This window comes from Myotis davidii, unplaced genomic scaffold (genome assembly GCF_000327345.1).
Source record: "Myotis davidii unplaced genomic scaffold, ASM32734v1 scaffold1494, whole genome shotgun sequence".
Lineage (NCBI taxonomy): Eukaryota > Metazoa > Chordata > Mammalia > Chiroptera > Vespertilionidae > Myotis > Myotis davidii.
The window spans coordinates 295,778-319,754 of record NW_006286246.1 but is presented as its reverse complement, the minus strand read 5'-3'; the positions used below and the strand labels follow the sequence as shown (position 1 = coordinate 319,754).

Below are 23,977 nucleotides of genomic sequence, written 5' to 3'. Positions count from 1 at the left end.
TGCAGACCTCTGCGTCCTTCACCTGCATTTGCTGCGGCACCACGACGATGCTCTGGAGAGGACGCTGGTACCTTAGGCTGTAGGGCTCCTTCTGGCCTTTGGCTCTTTAATGTACATTTTATTTAAAAAAATATTTTTTATTGACTTCAGAGAGGAAGAGAGGGAGAGAGATTGAAACATCAACGATGAGAGAGAATCATTTATTGGCTACGTCCTGCACACCTCACACTGGGGATCGAGCCCACAACCCGGGCATGTGCCCTGACCGGGAATAGAACCGTGACCTCCTGGTTCATAGGTCGAGGCTCAACCACTGAGCCACTCCTCCCAGGCTTAACCTTTGATTTTTGTTACAGGTCCATGTAGGAGGTGGTATTATTACCCCTGTTTTACAAATGAGGCAGCTGAGGGACTTGCCCCAGGAGTCCCGTTAGCAAGAAGCGGGACTGAGGCCGGAGATCAGGCTCCTAGCTGCTGCCCTGCCATTTTCTGATATAAATCATAAGGTGGTGTTTTTCATAATCATAGAACATTGTTTTCCTTCTGCACGTGGGGCTTCTTTGGAAGCGTAGGGGTATTTGCAGCCAGGCTCGGTGGCGGTGGAGGAAGTGTGGCCTCTCTGGCTCCCGTTCCGGGGGAGCCTCTGATTTGTGATTGTTTTCACATTGAATTATCTGCTTAACTTAATTTGTGTAAATGGAATGTGTTTAATTTCCCTTTACTTAATTATGTGTTCCTCCCAGTCCTGCTAGCCTTTCTGTAAGTGCCCTTTACAGAAAGCGAAAGAACTGGCAAACAGGCCAATAGGTAAGAGCGTAGGGTTTATGGCAGATGCAATAAACCCAGTTTACTTGAAATTGGGGGTTTTGTTTCCCTTCTTTGTGGGACTGCATAATAGTTTGATTCAGCTATTTATAAATGTTTAATTGTTTTTGAAACAATAGGATAACCAAACAATAGGCCATAACGTATTGGAATAATGAAACGGGGCAATACTCCTTAAAAGCTAGTGTATTCATATATGTGTCCCATGAGGGGAAAGTCTTAGCTCACCCTGGGTTCTGTTTTCGGGTGGGAAGCAATGGGCTGTTTCTGCCTGGTAATTCTCCTACATGTCCGAGAGCGTTTGATTAGCTGAGGAGAGATCCTTTATATTCCCTCAGAGCCCTCGAGGAGATCCCGGCCCCCTTTTTGGGCAAATGTTCTGTATCTGTCGGCTCTTAATCTCTGATCATTTGCACCCTTCGTCCTATTTGGAATCATCATCCCATCTCCCATCTCAACCTCTTTTCTGTGTCTAAACTTTTTCCTTCTTGCTCTAAAGCGACTTCTGAAATGCTGCTTCTTCAGTGAAACTTTCACAGTGAGTTGAAAGAGAAATCTGGCCTTATCTTTACTTCTACTTCTTCTTATTCAGGGATGAAGTTTAATGAACTTCCATTGTACACGGTTTCTTCACTTTAATTATAACGGACCAATTTATTCTGCACATGAAAACTGTTTGGCACAGCGAACACTAATTTCAATTCAGTTGGTCACTGGACCTTGTTTATTTCGTTTAAGGGAAGAGTTGATCACATGTGGGTGAATATGAATTAAAATGTTATTGGGTTTATGTTGGCTTGCTAGGACTGCCATAACAAAGCCCCACAGACTGGGTGGGTGACACAGTAGAAATTTACTTTCTTGCTGTTCTGGAGGCCGGAAGTCAGAAATCAAGGACTCAGCAGGGGTGGTTTCTCCTTGGCTTGCAGACAGCCTCTTCCCCCTGTGTCCTCACATGGTCTTCACTCTGTGTGTGTCTCCTCTTTTTTAAGAATGCCAGTCATACTGGATTCAGGTCCATCCATACGACTTCATTTGAATGTAATTTCCTCTCAAAAGATGTTACCTCCAGTCATGTTCTGAGCTACTGTGGGTTAGGACTTCAGCATATGACTATTGGGGAGACACAGTTCAGCCATTATAATAGACAAGGGAAGAGTACAGCCTGAAGGAGAGGAGTGTGGGATATTGGTCATGATCTGGCTTAGAACGGGTACTAGTAAGTGACTTAGGGTAAAATTCAAAAGAATTCATCTTTGGTCTATACTTTCCCAACTTTTTAGACTCATTGAGTTCTGAAGTACCTTCTAAGTATGTCTAAAATTCCATGATTCTTACTGATTATTTAGGAAGATGGTTGGAGAGGCGTTTTTATAACCCCGTGTTTGCTGGTAGATCGCAAAAGAGCGGGCCTTTTGTCAAATAGGCCTTGATTTGAATTCAATCTCTTTTCTTCTGTATGAAGCTGAAGAAAACTCTGCTATAAAAATCTTTCTCTTGGCATCTTGTAAGCTCTGTGACTGTGGGTAGGTAATATAGCGTCCACAAGCCCTACTTCAGCCTTCTGTGTGTGGTGGATATAGAGCTCTCGGGAGGCTGTCCTTGGCCCTTGGTCATTGTCACAGCTGCCTGCTGCTGATGGATGCTGCCCCTCTGCCCACGCCCTGGGTGGCCCCAGGTGCTGAGACCCAGCCCCTGTGACCCAGGTGGAGCATCGCCGTAAATGCCTGCTGACATGCGTGGCCTCCACAACCTGCTCCACTCACATGTCATGGAGACCACTTGTGGCTCAAGGCGGTCCAAGGGAGCAAAGTTTATATCAATGTCCCCAACCTTGCTTGCTGTGTGATGGAGCCCTTCTGCTAGACAGATGTCATTTCAGGGAGGAATGATGACTCCTCTGGTTACCATAAAATTCATTGTTTCTTACCTCTTCTTTCTATATTTAATGGCCCCAAATGGTTATCAGGAAATTGTTCCTCTTCCTGTATCTTATCAGGAGGCAATCGGGGTAAGCTTGTGGGGCAGAGATGTCGGTTAGCCTAGAGCATTAGATTGTAAGACCCACAAACTTCAGTATTGCCTGAAGTAAGTGCTAGACTTATATCTACCTTTCTAGTCCAGAGAGGACCACATAGCAGAGAGTGCAGGTGTGCGTGTGCGTGTGCATGTGTGTGTGTGTGTGTGTGTGTGTGTGTGGCGGGGAGGGGACAGCAGCATGCTTTTCACATTCATTGTTCTAGTTAAATTGAGTTTTTATCCTTTGTGTTGGGATTGAGTTTATAGCAATCCAGTTGTTTAAAACACTAGATGGCTATTGTTATTAGGCTACAATAGTTGAGCCAATTCCGGTAAAATTTTATTTCAGCAAAACCATTAAAACAAGTTGACCAGAAAGTTCTCTGTCCAGGAATAAAATTCCCAAGTTCTATTTGGCTTACCTATTTTAATCATTATATAAGAACATTAGAATGCAACCCTGTTGGCAGTAGTATTTGGTCTGGAAAATTCCCCTAAGCTAACCCATTTAACTGCCTTTCTCTGGTACCACTGCTGGATTCTGTATTCATCAGAAGTTTTTCAGTTGCAAGGTACAGGCATGTAGGATATTCTGGGGCATATTCTCTCTCTCTCTCTCTCTCTCTCTCGGATTTATTTCTAGAAAATGACTGCCAGTATCCCCAAGGTTGTGTCTTTATGGCTTTCATTTGGAAAGGAAGAAAGAGCCTCTATCTTCTGATATATCAAATACCAAGGAAGGTTTTAATTGGTTCCTCTTGAGTCATATGGTCATCCCAGAACCTAATAATGGCTGGTAGATGAAATACTGTGGCAAAGCATCTTGATTGGCAGGCCCACTGGGATCACATGGGCTGGGAGAGGGATGGAACCCCCAAGGAAGAGTTGCTTAACAAACAGCTACACATGTGTCTAGTACAGATAAGTGGCACTGCAATTCCTCAGGCAGTTAGTGTTTGTTCTTTTAGTTGAAGGGGAATGGGGAGGTAAAAGTCATAAACCTGAACTGGATCCCTTTGGAAACTTGAAGCTGCACCTTTAAAATCTGTCTGAGATGAGAAGATGAGGACACACTTGAAAGGTCGCTCAGGTGGGATACATGTTATATAGACAGTCGAATAGAGGAGCATAATGGGTGACTTCTTGGAGAAAAGGCACTGATGACCTCCTTTGCTTTCCCGGCAGGCTTAGATGACTGCCTGCAGCAGTACGTCCACAAGTTTGAGCGAGAGAAGATCAACGGCGAGCAGCTGCTGCGGATCGCCCATCAGGATCTTGAGGAGCTGGGTGTCACTCGAATTGGACACCAGGAGCTGGTGTTGGAGGCGGTCGACCTTCTCTGTGCACTGGTTAGTTCAGGAAAAGGTGATCTGTACCGGGGTGATGTTCTTTCGAACTTTGTTCTCTTAAAACTCCATTGTTTGCCGTTGAGCTTATCATTATCTTCTTTAAAAAATATTTTCATTGATTCAGAAGGAAAGGAGAGGGAGATAAAAACATCAATGATAAGAGAGAATCATTGATCGGCTGCCTTATGCACACCCCCTATTGGGGATTGAGACTGAAACCCGGGCATGTGTCCTGACGGGGAATGGAACCATGACTTCCTGGTTCATAATTCGGAGCTCAACCACTGAACCACACTGGTTGGGCCATTATCTTCTTAATGATTCATTGACGTGAGCTGGAGATAATGTGAGAAGGGAAGATAAAAATCATTTTCTAGATTAAGAGTTGGCAAATGGGGCCTGTGAGTTAAATCTGATCCATGTCTATTTTTGTAAATAAAGTTTTATTGGGACACAGCCATGCCTGTTCATTTAAGCATCGTATGTGCCTGCTTTTATGTCACACGGGCAGAGTTGAGTATTTGTAACAGGGACCATGGGTCCCCCAAAGCCTAAAATACTATCTTGCCCTTTATAGGAAAAGTGTGCCTATTACCAAAAAAACTCTTTTAGTCTTATTTTTAAATCTTGTATAAAGAATAAAAAGATAGAGATAGTCCTGAAAGAAAACGTCTACTAAATTGCAATGAAAAAGGGGTTCTGATTTCCACGTCTGTTTTTGTTCCTATAGAAAGCATTTTTATTCTGCACAGGCATTCGTGATATTTAAGTAGCTGATGCCTGTGGGTGAAATAATCAACCTATGAAATGGCAGCTAAATGGGAAAAATGTGGATTTAGTTCCATTTCCCAGATGGCTGGGCTTTGGCTTGACCGTGACTGAGTTCAATCCTGCCAGGTTCTGACTCTTGCATTACACCTGTGGCCGTGGGGGTGGCTCTGGGTGTGAGCTGAGAACACCTGCTCGGGCATTGTGCTTGTAGACGGGCTGCCACGGGCTGGGATCCATGTCTGTCTGTCCTGGTGCCGGGGAAGGGTTTGCACAGACCGGGCCACATGCAGGCGGGGTAGCAATGCCCGGAACCCGAGCCAGGGGAATATACAATGACATCACCGCGGGAGAGAATGTGCTCCCAGGCCGTGGCCAGCGCGGGCCTGCGCTCCGTTGATTATATAACACGCGCTGCATCGTGCGTCTTCTTTTGCTTAAAATGGACAGAGCCTTGTCTCCTGCTCGGAGATGCACCACTCTTGTTTAGAGAAGTAATGGGGAAATTATTTGATAAATGAGCCGCCACGAGGGAGACGCCCTGGCTAAGCGGGGTGAGCGCTGGCCTGGGAGGCAGGCTCCCTGCCCTCTGACCCTGGCCCTGCTGCTCGCCCTTCACTCTGGGGTCTCCAGGGAAACGGGGGTGTCTGCTTCCCCTGTCCGTGCGGTCCCGTCCCCCTGGATGGGCCGTGGGCTATCGTGTGTGTTTGCAATGCCCAGGAGATGTCTAAGAGCCCTACAACTGCATTTTTTATAATACAGCGAAACATGTTTGAGTTCACTTTTATTATGCTTTCCGGGAACGATGCTGTTCAGTCTTCTCTGCCTTTTTTTTTTTTTTTAAATTGATTTCAGAGAGGAAGAGAGAGGGAGAGAGAGAGATAGAAACATCATTGATGAGAGAGAATCATTGATCAGCTGCCTCCTGCATGCCCCACAGTGGGGATCCAAGCTCACAACCCGGACATGTGCCCTGACCGGGAATTGAACCGTGACCTCCCGGTTCATAGGTCGACGCTCAACCCCTGAGCCACGCGGGCCGGGCTCTGCTCTTTCGAACCATCTCTCTCCGCTTTGCGGTGGGGCTCGCAGGCCAGGGAAACCACCTTGAACTCCGCAGTGAGAAAGGGGAGGAGGACGGGGACTGAGGCACGTTGTGTTCAGTGCGGGCGATGATAAAAAACCAGCTGCCCCTCCTGTTTTCCTTTCCCCACCGTTTTTTTTTCCGCTTCAGCCATTAGACGGGAAGGAACAAAGCTGGACGCACGCCAGCACCGAAAGCTGTGTTTTATCTCCTACAATTTCCTCCTCATTTCCTTTGGAGACAAAGCTCTGACCTCAGACTCCTTCTGGACATGCTCGGTGTGCAGGGCGCGCGAGGATGCATCTGACGGAGGCCCAGGGAAGCCTCGCGTGGACGTGTCATTTCTGGGCGGGGGAGGGTTTGACTGAAATATCATTTGGTCTCGAGATCATCTCCCTTTGAAATATTCTTCTGACAGTGAATATGTTCATTATACTCTCGGTGTAACTCATTTACACCACGAATCCGTTTGTGCCCTTAATCCGTTTATGCCAGCCATAAATCGGCGATCATTTTTTGCCTTGAAGAACTCGTCCCCCGGGCAGTTAGTTCATGTGTGCTTACATTTGGCCCTCCTGTCATAAAAGGGGTTTTTATGTAAACGTAGTTTGGCGGATGTTGATGTTATGATGGACAGGAAATGAATAGAATTCGAGTAAGGAAAAAACAAAGCCATTAGAACGTTTTGGAAAGAAAAGGGCCTATAGAATGGATAGGAACCTAAAACAGGGAACAGCTACTGGTTAAGATTCCAAAACCTGTGAGCAGATGGCCCCCAAATAGCTGGTCCTGGGGAGAGAGCAAGGAGAGAAACCGCCTTTGTGAGCATTGACCTTGGCGGGCTGGAGGGACTTAGGGGAGAGGCTGGGATTATGAGACGCACTCGGGGCCACTTCCCAGGGTTGAATTCAGAGTCTGAGCCCCGTTTCCTCCTCCTACCCCGGGGCCGAGGGCAGTGGGGACAGGCTGCTCTTTCCAGTGGGGTAGCTGTTCGCCACGTGACTCTTCCAATTACGATGAGGTAAAATGCAGCTCCTCAGTCGCACTAGCTACATGTCAGGTGCTCAGTAGCTCCGGTGGCTCCTGGCTACCATGTTTGGACAGTGCAGCTGGAGAACATTCTCATTATTGGTGATAGTTCTATTGGAATATCTGGAGGGTGCGATTGAGAGTTAATAATGTACAATTGTAACCCATTTTCTTGGCCAAATCAACCAGACCCTAGTTACCTGAAGACCAAGGCAGGGACAGATGTATTTTCTTGAGGTCGAAGTAGGCTGAGAAAGTGGATAAAGTTGGAATTAGTCATGTGTTAAGGATGCCACCTACAAGTGTGATTAAGTGAAACAGCTGTAATGCATCTACCCGCCCAGGGTGTGTCTGCGCACTCTGTACCCTTAAGATTATTCACTGGTCACCATTTACCCACGGGGCAAATCGTTAAAAAACATTACCCTTTTCTCTGGGGAGAAATCATGCAGGAGGAATAATCTTTGCTGGCAGTTGGTTTTAGCTTGATCTCTTTTATGAGCTTATTAAATGCTTTCAGGAAAACATAAAGTATATTTCTTAGGTTGTAATTTAATCGATGCAACTCAATAAGCTGGTTTTGATTGTATGTCTCTGACACTCCTTAATCAAGAATGTTAGATCATGGACAGAACAAGTGGGAATGGGGAAAGAAGGTAGAAGTTGTGTTAATATCTCCCTTCCTGCCCCAGCCAGTTTGGCTCAGTGGATGGAGCATTGGCCTGTGGACTGAAGGGTTCTCAGTTGATTCTGGTCAAGGGCACATGCCTGGGTTGCGGGCTTGATCCCCAGTAGGGGGCGTGCAGGAGGCAGCCGATTGATGATTCTCATCATTGATGTTTCTCTCTCTCTCTCTCCCTCTCCCTTCCTCTCTGAAATCAATAAAAAATATTTAAAAAAGATTTCCCTTCCCTAGAGTGTGTACAGTGTAAGGCACCGGAAGAGTGAGCGTCTCTCTGTTTTGTTTTCTCCTGTCTCCTGTGTCTCTGCCAGACCAGGAATGGCCCGAAGGCTGACTTCGAATGGAGTGACATCTCTGAGGAGAGTTTTTAGTACACGTGTTGACTTTCGGAGGCTTGTTGCCTTTCTTGCCCAGTTTGTATTTTCTTGATACCTTACCTTCAAGCAATTTCTGAAGGAGACAGGTTTTAGGGCAAAGATTAGTGAACGTAATCAAATCTGTTCTGAGAAATTATTCCTTTTCTGTCTCTCATTGTGGGGCACTGAAGTCAATACTCCTTTCCTGGTCATGTTTCTACGGTGGAAGCTCTCTCGAGCTGACACCATCAGTTTGTTTTCTTGTTACCGTGGAATGGAGTCATAGGGAAAGGAATTTCCCGGCCTTTCTTTGCTCCATCTTCCCTTTTTTTAAAATATATTTTATTGATTTTTACAGAGAGGAAGGGAGAGAGATAGAGAATTAGAAACATCGATGAGAGAGAAACACCGATCAGCTGCCCCCTACACATCTCCTACTGGGGATGTGCCTGCAACCCAGGTACATGCCCTTGACCGGAATTGAACCTGGGACCTTTCAGTCCGCAGGCCGACGCTCTATCCACTGAGCCAAACCGGTTTTGGCCTTCCCTTCTTTTAAAAATTATTTTTTATTATAGCTTCATCTATTCATCCTTCCAGTCTCACGGCTTGTTTTTTTTGTTTTTTTGGGGGGAATCAAAAGAACCAGCAATTAGAGTGGAAATGAAAAGAACCAGTTAATAAGAAGCTGTTATTTTAATATCAAACGTGGTAGGTTTGTAGGAGATTGAGGTTTAAAGCTTCTTGCAACACTAACATGCATTTAATCCCCTTAGAGTTCAAGAAGTCACTGCTGTGTGTAGCAGTGAAAGTTCCCAGGAACTTATGGTGGCAGTGACATTCAGAAAGCAGGCTTTCCTGCTTGTAGTTCAGATCGCTTGCTGTGAGCTGGCAGGCTGAGTAATTGACCGAAGGAAGGGACAGTTCCTTTCAGCGATAGTCACCAGTCCTTTAGGACAAGCTGTGTCACGTGGCTCTTTATCCATTTGCTTGTGAGTCTGATTCTCTGAATTGAAAGGCCATGATGCAAGTCCATCTTTTCATTTCTGTCTTCTCTGTTCAAGGACAATTTCATATGCTAGTCTCTAGAAAAGGACAGTGAGGGGAAAACGAATGAATGGAAGGTTCAGGGAGAACATTTCCGTTAATACAGAGCACTCATTTTTATTATGACATTTACAGTTTATTTTTAAGGTTTGCAAGAGAGTTTTTAGTTCATGGGTCTGGGAGCTTTTTTTCTTTGTATTGGTACCTAACTCTTTTTCAAGATCTCTAAATTAAAAAAATACTTTTTATTTAGCTAGGAAGCAACATACATTGAAGCATCAAATAAAAGCTAGTTAAAGTTTTCATTAAGGTAAAGCCTTGCTGTTATTGTTATTACCTTTGTTCATCTTGGGGAAAAAAACAAAAAGAGCTCCCTGGTATATTTATGCTTTGTTTATCGTGATCTTAAGACATGGCTGTCCTGGGGCGGTAGAGATTGGGGTTGTGAGAGAGGAGGGGCTGAGAGACAGCCTGGATCAGGGGGCAGAGCATCGCTCAGACCGAGAGGGCCTGCGGGCCCCTCAGAGTGTGAGGCCTGGCTGGCACCAGGTAGCTTCGAACACAGTAGAGGGGATGGGGCAGGTCAGGAGAGAACTGGCGAGTTAACCAGGTCGTTGGTTAGAGCTGGATCTAGCATCACTGGCCACTGCCCTTTTTTCTTGTCCCGTTTTCTGCATTATCACTTTGCTCTTCCTTGGGCAGGAGGTGTGGAAGGGGGCGATACCGCATCGCCACCGGAAGCTTGTACCCTCAGTGCGGATGGCGCGGGTTCGAGCCCCACCCCCTACCACTGGTTAGCTGTGTAACTGCAGAATTTACTGAATGTCTCTGTCCCCCAGGGAAAACATATTCCACCGGCACAGGCTGTTTACCTGAGATGATTCTTGTCCAGCACTCGGCCCAGTTCCTGGCACAGAGGAAGTTCAGTCCTGTGGGCCATGAGATTAGTCCAGCCGTGGGCAAACTACGGCCCGTGGGCCGGCTCCGGCCCATTTGAAATGAATAAAACTAAAAAAAAAAAAAAAAAAAAAAAAAAGACCGTACCCTTTTATGTAATGATGTTTACTTTGAATTTATATTAGTTCACACAAACACTCCATCCATGCTTTTGTTCCGGCCCTCCGGTCCAGCTTAAGAACCCAGTGTGGCCCTCGAGTCAAAAAGTTTGCCCACCCCTGGATTAGTCCCAGTGGTTAAACAGTACCACGTTCTTGCCGGGGGCGACTGCTGCCACAGTGTTACGTACCCCAGAAAGGTCTTCACTTTTTGTTAAACTGACTAAACAGATGGTAATACAGAAACTCATCTCCCACCTCCTGCCAGCGTCATCTCAGATGGATGTGGTGTTTCCTGGAATTTGTTCTTTATCAGCCAGGGAGGCCAGGCAATGTTGTCATATGAAATTGATTTTTTTTAAAAGCACCCAAGTAAGTGGGGCATCGTTCAGAAAGAACAGAGGCTAGAAGCTCCCGAGACGGAAATTACATCTCAGGTGAATTGACATTCAGTTAGTGCCGCTCTGCTTCTGGGAGAGCCTTCTCTGATGGAAACGCATCCCCTCAGTCCCTGTTTTATTGCCTGGGCTGGAGACACAGTGGTGAGCTGCACACCCCACCCCCACCCCCGCCCTCGCTGACCTGCATCCCAGTGAGGATGGCGGCAGCAGATACGATGGCTCAGAGAGGTGACAGGTGAGGCGCCAGGGCGTGACCTGAGGGGTGTTGGCAATGTCTGCAGACATTTTTGGTTGTCACAACTAGGGAGGGGGTGCTACTGCTATCTAGTGAGTATCGGACAGCTGAACATCCTGCCATGTACAGAATCCTCCTCCCACAGCCCAAAGAGTCTTCGGACTTTCAGTGTCAGTAGGACCCAGGTGGAGAACTCTGCTCTAGATAGTCCAGGAAGCCTCAAAGAAGACCAGGGACGTTTGGGCTAATTTGGATGTTAGTGAGAGGGGCCTGTCCCTGCCAGGATCTGTCCAAAGAGCATTTTGAAAGAGGAACTAGCAAGAACAAAGCCCCCAAGGCAAGAGTAGGCTGGGGGAGGGACAGTGTGGCCATTCTAGGTGAGATCAGTACTGTGGGCAAATGATAGAGGGCTTTGTGGCCATTGCAGGAGTTATTCAGGTTACTCCGTGTGCTTTTGAGTTAAGATGAGAGTTTGGAGACGGTTAATTGATTTTGCATTTTTCTGCTTGATTTTATTTTCCACAGAATTATGGCCTTGAAACCGACAATATGAAGAACTTGGTTCTGAAATTGCGAGCGTCTTCCCACAACTTACAGAATTACATAAGCAGCCGGCGGAAGAGCCCAGCTTATGACGGGAACACATCCCACAAGCCCCCCAACGAGTTCCTGACTTCTGTGGTGGAGCTCATAGGCGCGGCCAAGGCCTTGTTATCCTGGCTGGACCGGTGAGTTGCTGGTGCTAGACGGTCCTGTGAAAGCAGGGCCTGAGGGGCACCGAGGCCTGTGCTTCGTCTTAGGAGCACGAACCATCGTCCCGTTCCTTTGCCTCCTACAGGGCCTCTGCAGGCATGCTGGGTCGGAGGGAGGCCTCCAGGTCCCCTTTGGGACTTACTGCAAAGTGACCGGCAGGGCCACGTTAACCTCAGCCCAGAGAAGCGCGAAACTGTGCTAGCGTGTTTGACTGACGTCAAACATTAATGATGATTTGGCCATATGAAGGCTGTTGGTTGACTTCTGAAGGGACGTTAATTCTCTTGGCTCACTTTTAATGTATTTTTTTTTTTGTCTAGCACTTCTCTCTTTTCTATTCAGATGCCTGATTTGTGTGTTTTGAGAGAAATGGTTACACAACACATAATTTAAGCCAGCCTGTTGAGGAGCTCTGCCTGTCGGCATAGTGCGGGATCCCAGTGGGGTCCCCTCCCCCACCCGCCCACTTTTTAAAAGAGAATATGTTTTGCCTTCTAGGGCCCCATTTACAGGGATCACGGACTTCTCAGTCACGAAGAACAAAATCATCCAGCTGTGCTTGGACCTGACCACCACAGTCCAGAAGGTCAGTGCGTCGCGGTGGCCTCCTAACCGGTTTTCCTCCCCTCTCCCTTTTTCCTCTTCTTCACAGGGTTACGTGCAGGTATGAGGTATGATGCTTTCTCTCTCTCTCTCCGTTTTCCCCATTAGCACTGGGGAGAGATGAAAGCCTTTAAATCGGAGGCATTGAGTCGACGGTTTCTGAAAATGGAACCAAACCAGCGGCCTTTACCTCAAAGATCACCTTCTCTAATTTCAGAAAGTTGAGCGAATGGTCCTGCACTTTCTCTAAAATGTCTGAGCACTTAATTTTTTTTTCAAATAGAAATTCTGGAGTAACTAAATTTCACTATAATCTTTGTTCTTAGTCTTCTTTTCGTTTTGACCGCTGGTGGTTGGGTTTACCAGTCAGGATGGATGAGCTAGGTCATGATGCAGTAACAAGTAATTCCCAACCTCAGAGTGCATTTCTTGATTATCTAGATCAGTGGTTCTCAACCTCCTGGCTCATTAAATACAGTTCCTCACGTTGTAACCCAACCATAAAATTATTTTCGTTGCTACTTCATAGCTGTAATGTTGCTACTGTTATGAATCGTCATGTAAATATCTGATATGCAGGGTGGTCTTAGGCGACCCCTGTGAAAGGGTCGTTCGACCGCCAAAGGGGTTGTGACCCACAGGTTGAGAACCACTGATCTAGATCCAAATGGGTCAGTTTGGAGAGCTGCTCCATGGTCTTCACTTGAGGACACAGGCTGGCAGAATAACTTGCATCTCCTGTTCCTTGTCCCGGGCAGAGAGACCATGGACCTCGGAGGACTGTACGCTGACGAATGTTCTGATTTGGAAACGACACGTGTCAGTTTCACCCACAACTCATTGGCCAGGCCTTGGGCCAGGAAGATTTGTATCAATCTAACTTTTAACTAGTTTCTGTGACCTGAACTTGAAATATTTCTTATTAGACCATCAGCTCGTAAGGTCACTTCTTGTCCTATTCCCTGGCACCTAGCAGACACTGTAAAATATTTTTGAATGGAGTTGAGGCTATAAAATGTAAGGAAGAGGTGTTTTTTTTTTTCACGTTTCATTTGTTTCTAAAATTCTGATTCCACATTAGTTCCCACCGCTGATTTGGCAAAAAGTAGAGCATGTCCTTTGCTCGTTGCTGCCGGTGCCGTGTAACAGGTGCAGTTCTGAAGAGCTAGGTGCTTCCTTTTTGTTCCTGGATCATGGGGAGTGGAGTCTGGCTTTGAGGTCCAGTCCTGGGCAACCATTGAACTTAAGGCACATGTGACTTCATCACTTGCTTTCCAGGCCGTGTTCGTAGGAGCTCAGAACCGCTGAAGTGGCTCTGAGTTTCTGCTCTGTTTTACGATGTGTAAAGTAATCTTGACAAAGCCAGTCTGATACCACTCGCGGTCCATTAATCACCCAGCCACCGAGTCCTGGCATTCGTGAGGAAAGACGTTTATTTCTCTGACACCTTCAGCTTTCTTTCTCTTCTCTGCTTCCCTCTCCCCGCTATATTCTGCCTCTTATTTTGATTTTTAAAAGAATTTACTTGTGATCAATGGAAAGGACAGTGCAAGAGTCAAAGTTAAACATTGTAATTGGCAAATGGGAACGTTTTGCTCATGAGTGTGTCAAACAGTGGTTGTTGGTGCCAATTCAGTGCCAATAGGAGTCCCCAATTTGGGGTGTGGTGAAGAAGGAAAAACTATTTAGTGTAAAACAGCTCGATTGTGATATAGCAGGGCTGTGAGGCAGCCCTGGGGCCAGGGCCCTCTCTGGCTAGACGGCTCTGCTCTGTGCTCCCCGCTGGTCTGCTCCCCTCCTGTCCATTCAGACATCTTTGGTGTTTCAGCTCAGCCAGGGAAACAGTGTTCAGTCATTGATGGGAAGGGCAAGTGCACTCTCCTGAGCCAGAGAGGAGCTGGCTTATATAGACAGAAGTCCCTGCCCCTGTCTCTGATTGGTCTGTCTTCATGCAAATGAGGACTCCATAGTCTCACAGTTTTCACTATCCTGATTGGTCAGAGCTGTGCAGCTTTGATTGGATGGCAAAAGCCTCAGTCCTGTTGGTTGAAATAGGATTCTAGGAACTCCTTTATAAGGCCTGGCTCTGATGGCACGAACACAGTGCAGCAGGCAGTGTGGTGCAGGCTTCTCCCTGAAGTGCCGTTTGTGTGAGAGACCCCTGTGTAGAAATGGCTGGTAGGTTCTGTTGTTTTGTTTTGTTTTGTTTTAATTTGAGCCCAGTTAACCACCAGGAGCCCTTTTTACTAGGTGTCTTCTTTCTCAGTGTTCACAGGTGCCTTTGTGTTTTAGTTAAAGGGTTCTAGACTGTTGACTAATTCAGGCTGCCCTTGCTCTAGGGTAGGGAGAGGAGGAGAAAGTGATGAAGTTGAAGGCTGAGGGGGCATTTGTTTTCAGGAGATGAATCTGCTTTGCCTAAGCAGGTTGGTGTTGGCGTTTGGACTGTTCCTTCCATAAATATTTATTGAACACTTACTATGTGCCTACCACTCTTCTAGGCAGGAGGAATATCAATGAATAAGCAGATAAAAAAGTCCCTGACTTTATGGAACTTACAGTCTCTGGGGGGGAAAGAAAAGGAAAAGATAAATAAGCAAAAATATAAAGTTAGAGGAGTTCTTAGGAGGGAAGGTACCGAAAGTTTTAGAGTGGAATCCTGTTTTAGGCATGTGGCTAGAGTAACCCTTATGGCGAGGAGGACATTTGGGAAATCCAGCCAGTGTGACTCTGCTTGTCTGGACTGAATGGTCTTACTGCATCGTCTTAGGACGATGTGTTTCCCTTAGAGCCGTACAGGTGATTGTGTGAGTGATGATGACAAGATCTCCCTCTGGGAGGTTGAGGTCTGGGTCCAGTTACCTCCGGAGCAGGGCGCCCATTGAGTCTCCTCCTCACGTTCACCTGGCTTAGGGGGCCTCATGACATCATGGTTTTTAAATGTCGTTCAAATGAATGAGAGAAGCTGATATTTAAAAAAGCTGATGAGAATTTGTCTTTTAGGAGAAATTTAACCCAAATTTAAAGGATACTAGAGGTATTGTTTTGTTTGTTTGTGGTTCATTTTTTTTCTTTGTTTTCTCGTTGGTGTTCATTGAGTGTATGCTTCAGGGAAAGATAGGTTCAAACCCTGCCTCTCCCCTTAATTAGCCCTGCGACCTCAGACAAGTCACTAAAAACGTATGAGCCTTGATTTTTTTAAAAAAAATATATTTTATTGATTTTTTACAGAGAGGAAGGGAGAGAGATAGTCAGAAACATCGATGAGAGAGAAACATCAATCAGCTGCCTCCTGCAAATCTCCTACTGGGGATGTGCCTGCAACCCAGGTACATGCCCTTGACCGGAATCGAACCCGGGCCCCTTCAGTCCGCAGGCCGACGCTCTATCCACTGAGCCAAACCGGTTTTGGCGAGCCTCGATTTTTTCATCTGTAAAATGGAAATGCGAATATTTACCTTACCAGGTGATTTGATGAGATTTCTACACGGTATTGTTGAGAAAAAAAAAAGGGTGGGTGAGGGGGGAATTGTAATAGGAAGATAAATAGTGACCAAAATATCTTTTTAATGTATGTATATGTGTATTTGGAATATATACCTGCATCCAGAAAACAATACACCAAGGACTGTAGAAGCACACCGGGGCGGTGGGGGGCGGGGGCGTTGGGAGAAAAACTGAGTTTACCTTAGTAGGGAGAGAAGTGGAGCGAAGCCGTCCATCTGTCCATCTATCCTCCCGAAATTGCGATGACGTGAAAACTGGAGAGCCGGGAGGACAGTGGCAGGTGCTGAATTCCAGAGTGGAAAGAATGAGAAATGTAAAGCCCAAGAGAACAGTGGGAACAAGGCTAGCCCCGAGAACAGGCGAGGAGAGAGCCAGGAGGCCGTTTACTGCGTCCTGGTTGAGAATCGGTTGCGTACTGTGTGTCTGGCACCTGTTACTACGTATGCTTCTCAACAGCTCTCGGAGGCCGGTTTGATCACCCTGACTTCCAGAGAAAGAAACAGAGGCCTGGGGAGGGGAAACAGACTCGCGGGCTCCTCAGGTAGTAAGAAGGCAGCATAGGGAAGGGTGTGGAGGGAGGGGCCGCTGGTGGCTGCCCAGGCTGGGGCTCTGCCAGGCAGGCTGGCCCCGGTCCGCTGGGCCAGGTGACCGAGCCGTGTGACAGAGCTCAGCCCATTGTCTGGCTCACGAGGAGGGGACTTGGTTCCAGGACTCCTTTTTCCATTCCACGGACTTTGTGCCAAACAGCATGCAGTCGGGCCTGCAGCTGCTTCCCCCCCAGAGGAAGGGGTGTGGGGGCCCACGTGCATGGCCGTGAAACGTGAGCCCTTTCTCACACCGACTCCAGCCATTCCTCCTGCCCGTGGCCCTGTCACCACAAGGAGAAAGCCATGTTCCTGGTGGCTTCTCGGATCCCTCAGAGGATCAAGTATGAGGAACCGTGAGGTCACACATCCACCTTGCCTCTTGGGCCCCGGAGCGTGGAGAGGCGCTCTCTGCCTGTGGGTGATTATCTCCCGGTGATGATGTGCTCATATCATTCCAGGATTCTCTCTTTTTAGGTCATAAATACAAATGATTAGTTCCATTTCTGGCCTAAGAGCACAGAAGGGTTCTGTTTTTCTGGAGCTGACATTTAGTTAATGATCTGTCCTTCAGAGGGTGTTGACAGGGGATGGGCCATCGTGGTAGTTGCTCGTTTCGTGCCACCCTCAAATCGGAGGAGGAAAAGCGCCGTTTCGAGCTCTAATTGGTACTCGTGTTTACAGAGGCTGTTCCCGTGGTTAGAATTTATATTAGACTCACAGTGTAGAAATGCATTTCTCAGTTTCTTTTCATCCCCCTTTTCTCACTCGGCTGCTCTTTTCTATGATTGTTTCTCACAAGTGTACCAGGGAGAGACATTTTGGGAAAAATGTAAGAAGACCCTGAAAATCAGATGGTGAAATCACCTAGGGTAGAAACCGGTAGCTCTTTCCATCCCCACTCCGGCGTGATCTCACATGACTTGGTGATTGAAGGGAAACTGACAATTCCAGCGGAGGTGATTAACATCCTCCATGTACATCAGACAATTAGCATCTTCCCTAGAACCCCCGGCCTGGGACCATACTTAGTGGTGCTGAAAAAACGGAAGAATGGTGCTGGCCTCCCCTTTCTTCTGCGTGCACGCGGCCTCCTAGCTGGAGTCCTGGGCCGCAGCAGGTTGTAGAAACGGAGGGAGTTTCGCTTTGGCTGCTTCTGGACAGGACAATGGTGGTTCCTATAATCAGCTAACCCGGTTCATGCAACTTCAAGTCTTTTGTTCTTAAGCTGAGTAAATAATGCTTTGCGTTCCAGCCCTTTATTTAACGTCATTAATAGCATACCTCAAGACCACATTTTTGGCACTGGGTTAAATGAATGTTTTGTTGAACCCTTCTCATCTGTTAAGGACAGAGATATCTGATGTAATCTCAGTGGTGGTTAAAATAAACGCTGGTGGCTGAGCCCTTGTTTGAAAGCTATTCTTTTTTTTTTTTTAAATATATTTTATTGATTTTTTACAGAGAGGAAGGGAGAGAGACAGAGAGTTAGAAACATCGATGAGAGAGAAACATCGATCAGCTGCCTCCTGCACATCCCCCACTGGGGATGTGCCCGCAACCAAGGCACATGCCCTTGACCGGAATCGAACCAGGGATCTTTCAGTGCGCAGGCCGACGCTCTATCCACTGAGCCAAACCGGTTTCGGCTGAAAGCTATTCTTATAGGCAGGCCCAGCTAACGACGCCTGGCTTGTTGGTCCCGTGCTAGCTGAGCCCCAGGGTCGCATTTGGGAGCCTTCGTCAGGTTTTGTGGACCTTGGCTTCTGGCTTACTCCCCGCACGGTCTGGACAGCAGGTGGACCTCAGCCCAGTGATTTTTGTGGGCTTTTAGGTTAATTAATCAGTCAGATGGGTTCCTAGGTTGAAAAGGCCTTTGCGTCAGGATTGAGCAGAGCCTTAGGAGGAGTCGAATGGCCACTCCATTCCCACTCTATCCTCTCCATCCAGGTCTTTCTTCCATCCATCCTTCTGTCCACCCAGGACTTCTCAGACTGCAGGGTCGGGGACATGTTGGGGACCATCTTGGCTGTAAGAAATATCTAGATAGACTAAGCCAACAGTTTTAGAAAAAATTTTGTTCTTGTATTTAGTTTTCATTTTTCTTCTTCTCTTCTTTAGGATTGTCTCGTAGCAGAAATGGAGGATAAAGTTCTATCCGTAGTAAGTATACGTTCTCCAAGTTACTGCAAAATTCCCTTTCCCCAAACAGTGAGAATTACAGGAATTAAAGCAAATGCATTGTGGTCCGTTACTTCAGGATATACTTTGAAATACTGGCTTTCGGGATATGGGTCTATTCATGTAGATGGAAAGGGAAGAATAAAAGTTACTTAACAACAAGACCAACTACTGTGCAAATTCCTGTGCTGAACTTGGATATATTGGGATCTCTCTTCTGCTTTTTGTTTTTTCCTATGAACATTTCATCAGTGTGCAGTTTTACTTAAATGGATGGCTAGCCTGTTAATCAGGGTGAAACTGATCTGCCGATTTTACTTGAGGACGGTTTTGATTTAAAAAAAAAAATTCTTGGCAAAAGCCTTCTGATGCGGGGGATGTACTGTGGCTGTTTAATGGCATTTTGTAACTATTCATCATCGTTTCCTCCTTTTGACATGAGCTAGCCTGTGCTCTTTTGATAAGGCCTTGCTCCTACTGATGTTGAGGAATTTAGCAGTGAAACTGCTATAAATATATTTTCCATAAATAGGGAGGCTAAACAAATTGGAGGAATTAAAAAAGTGTCGCTTGTTGGATTCTCCCCCTTGGAAAAAAAAATCACTCTTTGGAATTTCCTGGTTGTTTTGGTTGTTTAATTTTGAAAGGTTAGATGGATCTGACGGGGGGGAGTGACCACATGTGCCCATTGTGATTTCTACACGGAGACCGCTGACTAGGGACCCTCACATTGACTCCAGAATTTCGCTGTCAGTGATGAGCATCCAAAGAATGCGAGCATCACCATCGTCAGAAAAGATCATGGACCTGAATTTAAAACACAAAAACTATAAAACTCCTGGAAAAGGAACAGGAGACTCGTTCTAGGTGGCCCGAGGTTTGGTGACGAGCTTTGAGGTACAACACCAAAAGCATGAACCATGGAAGACAAATTGAGGCGCTTAGACTTCATTAACATTTAAAACTCTGCTCCATGAAATGCAGTAAGAGAAGGAAAAGATAAGTTCCAGACCGGAAAAAATGTTTTAAGAACACATATCAGATCGGGGAGTTGGATCCAAAATATACAAAGAACCCTCAAACCTCAGTAATAAGAAAACAAACAACACAGTTAAAAAGGGGGCAAAAGATCTGAGCAGACACCTCATCAGAAAAGATGTACGGCTGGCAAGGAAGCATCGGGAGAGATGTCCAACATCACCTCTCATCAGGGAACCGAATTAAAGCAAGACTCCGCTGTACCCTGAGTAGAATAACTAAAGTTCAAAACACGACACCACCAGACGGTGGCAAGAACGTGGAGCAACAGGAACCCTCACCCGTTGCTGTGGGAATGCAACATGCTCCAGCATTTTGGGAACAGCTGGCAGCTTCTTACAAAATTAAACATACTCTTAACCCTGTGATCTAGCAGTTGCAATTCTAGGTATTTATCTGAAAGAATGAAACACATATCTACAAAAACTTGCACAGAATGTTATAGCAGCTTGGTTCATAAATGCCCAAACTTGGAAGCAACCAAGACGTCCTGCAGTAGCTGAACGGATAAACTGTGGTCCATCCACACAATTTATTGCTGAGGAGTATTTGGCAATAAAAAGCCATGAGCTCTCAAGCCACGAAGAGATGTGGAGAGACCTTAAATGCATGTTACTAAATGCAAGAAGCCAGTCTGAGAAGGCTACATGCTGTATAATTATAACTATTTGACATTCTGGAAATGACAAAACCATGGAGACTAAAAAGATCAGTGATGGCCAGGGATTCATGATGGGGGAGGGGGAGAGAGGTGACGAGGTGGAGCACAGGGGATTTTGGGGGCAGAGAAACTATTCTGTATGATATTGTCATGATGGATACAGGATACTATACAGTTGTCAAAACCCATAGACCTGTACAGCACAAAAGAGAACCCCGTGTCAACTATGGACTTCAGTTCATCATAATCTCTCAGTATTGGTTAATCAACTGCAACAAATGTAACACTGATGCAAGATGTTAACGATATCTTGTTATTATTAATTACACTATAATAATATGACGATTGGAAACTGGGTGGAAAAGAAAGTATAGGGGAACTCTGCACTTTCTGTTCAGTTTTTCTGTAAACCGAGAACTGCTTTAAAAGACAAAACTGATGAAAATACAACAGGCGCAGGTAAAAAGACTAGACCCTTGTCAATATTTGGTATGCAGAGAATGTGAATGATCACTAAAAAGTTATAGAGGGCTGGGAATCGATGATTCTCAGCCTGCCAGCTGGTGCCTGAGTGGCTGTAAATGAGATAATAGGAAAGCTGCCCTTTTGAGACAGAGCTACATTCCCACAGATGCTGATAAACATGGAGTTAAAGTGCCATGCGTTCATGGAGCGGTTGTGGAAATGATTGCCGGCCAGAGCTGAAGGTGATAGGCGAAGTGCATTGCTTTAAAATTCAACTCCAGATAAACCTGGTTAATGATTGAGCCTTTCCTGACACTTTGCCTCTCCAACTCCAGGTCAAGGTTTTGAATGGCATCTGTGACAAAACAATCCGCTCTACCACGGACCCTGTCATGAGCCAGTGTGCGTGCCTGGAGGAAGTCCACCTGCCGAACGTCAGACCCGGGGAAGGCCTGGTAAGCACGCCGACAGCAGTCACACGCCATCATGTGTGTGACTTGCCCCCTTGCTTTCACTATCGATAGAATTCAATTAGACCGCCTCCCGTCATGTCGCTAGGAATTTGCCATCTTCACCTGTTTGGTAGGTTTTGTGGCTTTGATTAAAAATAAGATCTGACGTTGGGTGGTGGGCACATGGTGCAATATACAGATTTGTAGCATCGAAATCCACACATGTTCATGTGGACCAATCTCACCCCAATCCATTAAAGACGTAAAATTTAAAAAATAAAAATAAATAAGGTTTAAAACTGTCCACTCAGACCTTGAAGGGATTGTCTCCACAGCGTCACTTTGAGGACTTAGCACTGCAGGGACGTAGAAAACAGTTGCACAGAGGAAAGCTGGTCTCTGGGTGCAGAGCAGCGTGTGCTCCGCAAGTGTCAGCGCTCAGGATAGAGGAGAGGAGGCTGCTTGGAAGGAGTGACTCTTAAGAAAACACTCAGAAATGCTTCACTGGTCATGTCTGAGCGCTGTAACACCAGGCCCCGAGAATACACACAGGCAGATGCCTCGCTACCTAGCTCAGCGCCTGGACACCTGGATTGCCCGGTCCCTGGCATGCAGCCCATGCGATTAACATGCTGAAGTTTAAGTGAAGAAACTGTGAGGCCCATTGGTGAGCTTAGAGGCTTTCGGTCAGGGTTTAACACCAGCCCGCAAATGATTTAACCTCTTTACATGGCAGTTTCCTCCTCGGTCAAAAGAGAATAATAATAACAGGGTTGTGGAAAGCATTAAGTCAGATGATGGCTGCTGAGTGCCAGATGCTGGACACATAGTACAGGTGCAGTGGTTGGTGGCTGTGGCTACTGTAGCTGCTGTGGAGGGGGAGGAGGAGGAGTAGAATGGGGAGGAGCAGGTGGAGGAGGGAGAGGAGGAGGAGGAGGGAGAGTGCCTAGCAGCTATGTGGAGATATCAAGGCAGTCTCTGCTCTCAGACAGAAAACCAAAGAGCAACCCAGTGTCGACAAGCCCTCGTTCTCAGTAAGTAGAACTATGTGTGCGGAGACTGCGCGGCTTCAGAGTGAATGGTGGATTATAACAGACCGGGCAGGAAGGCTTCTTTGGGGGAGTTTACAAATACATGAGGCGGAGAAATGGCCTGAGTGGGCAGAAATGGAGCTGCCATTTCAGACAGTAAAGTTATAGCAATGCTCTGGGCGGAGGAGTACCGCATGTGGGGAGAAGCTGCTCACTCTGGGGATGAAAGCGACCAGAAAGGAGAGGAGTGGGGAGAACACTGAAGGTGTCATATTTGAGGAGGTTCTCATTGGAGAGGGTGTGGGTGGCCGAAGAGGGCGAGTTCAGAGTCAAAATGACTTCTTGGGAGGATCTACGCTATTGTGGTATTGATACCTATTTGAGCCACTACTCTTTGCCCAATTAACTTTCTGCTCTCTTTCCCCATCTTATAAAAGCTCATAGCCCAACCGGTGTGGCTCAGTGGTTGAGCATCAGCCTGTGAACCAGAAGGTCACGGTTCGATTCCCTGTCAGACCACATGCCCGGGTTGCAGGCTCGATCCCCATTGAGGGCATGCAGACAACCAGTGATTCTTCTCTCATCATTGATGTTTCTCTCTCTCTCTCTCTCTCTCTCTCTCTCTCTCTCTCTCTTTCTCCTCTCTCTCTCTCTCACTCCCCCTCCCTCCCTTCCTCTCTGAAGTCAATATAATCAATAAAAGTATATTTTTTAAAAAGTTCAATGAACATTTTTTTATATCTGACACGTCAAACTGCAGAAACGTGTCCTCGATGACATGGCAAATTCACTTCTGAGTGTGCCTCGCAGGCCCTTTAGGAAGGAGTGCATGTATCTTAAAAACAGAAGGGTGCCTGCTTCTATTTACTTCCTCTGCAGTGCTGCTGGTAACCATCTTCGTTCATAATCCTGGTCTGGGTTGTTAGTGGCTTGAGTAAGTCCCCTGCCACGACTGCTGATCTCAAATGTAACGGACTATATTGTGTCGCCAGACAAAGAGGTGGTCAGGAGAGAGCAGTCCTCGTTTGAAAGGCCTCATTCATGCTGCGGGGCTGAGAAGATTCCTTCCAAGTCCCCAGAGCTGTGGCAAAATTCGGGGTGCCTGGGGCACAAGCGACAGCATGAAAGAGATGCCGCTTCCCATGGCTTTCATGAGTGTTTCGGTTGGCTTGGCTGTCCTTCGCGGCTCTCAGGGTCGTGTTTCACAATGTTTCAGGAGGCTTAACAATGAGTATTGTTCTGCAGGGACTGCCTTTAATGTTTGATAAGCTCAAGTCCCACTTGGGGCTGTATTTCTGAATGTTAATATATCTGTGACTCCCTCTAGGGCATGTACATCAAATCGACCTACGATGGACTGCACGTGATCACTGGAACCACGGAGAACGTAAGTGCCTGTCCGTGAAATGGAAGAGCTATTGGATGTTTAAACCAATTAGACACAGAGACCCACGCTTTTCATTCGAATGTGTGTTATCTGTAGGGAGGGTGTGGGTGCCCGTGTTGCTTATTTCTGTTGCTAGTACACACTGCTTATCACCAGCTGCTGTCAATTTATTATTTAAATTGCCCTTTATTACTCTTGTTCATGTACCTTGCCCAGTTTCTACCCCCGCCCCCTTGTGTTAAGTATTCCTTTTGCACCCTGGAAGTGTTCATGCATGAATACAAAAACAATGATCTCTTTGCTGTCGAGAATCACTCAACAGAATTGGTAAGCAGATGTGTAAAATATGGTGTGTTTTTTTGGTTCAGTGGAATTTATGTGTCACCAAAGCAACTATTTTGGGATGTTTGCATGACAGATTCTTTTTGTAGAGTTGTATTTCATAATATTTGGCATGATAATGCAAAT

The 23,977-nt window shown here is 46.4% G+C and overlaps 1 protein-coding gene across 2 annotated transcripts in view; it reads left to right on the top strand.

Moving 5' to 3' along the window:
* CNKSR3 (CNKSR family member 3) overlaps positions 1-23,977 on the top strand; it is a 52,907-nt gene that overhangs the window by 13,138 nt on the left and 15,792 nt on the right. For both annotated transcript variants that reach the window (XM_006757678.2, XM_015560026.1), the window contains 6 exons: positions 4,030-4,193; positions 11,376-11,578; positions 12,102-12,189; positions 18,416-18,457; positions 20,975-21,094; positions 23,450-23,509. In XM_006757678.2, coding sequence (XP_006757741.1) covers positions 4,030-4,193; positions 11,376-11,578; positions 12,102-12,189; positions 18,416-18,457; positions 20,975-21,094; positions 23,450-23,509 — 677 coding nt within the window. The remainder of the gene's footprint in view (positions 1-4,029; positions 4,194-11,375; positions 11,579-12,101; positions 12,190-18,415; positions 18,458-20,974; positions 21,095-23,449; positions 23,510-23,977) is intronic.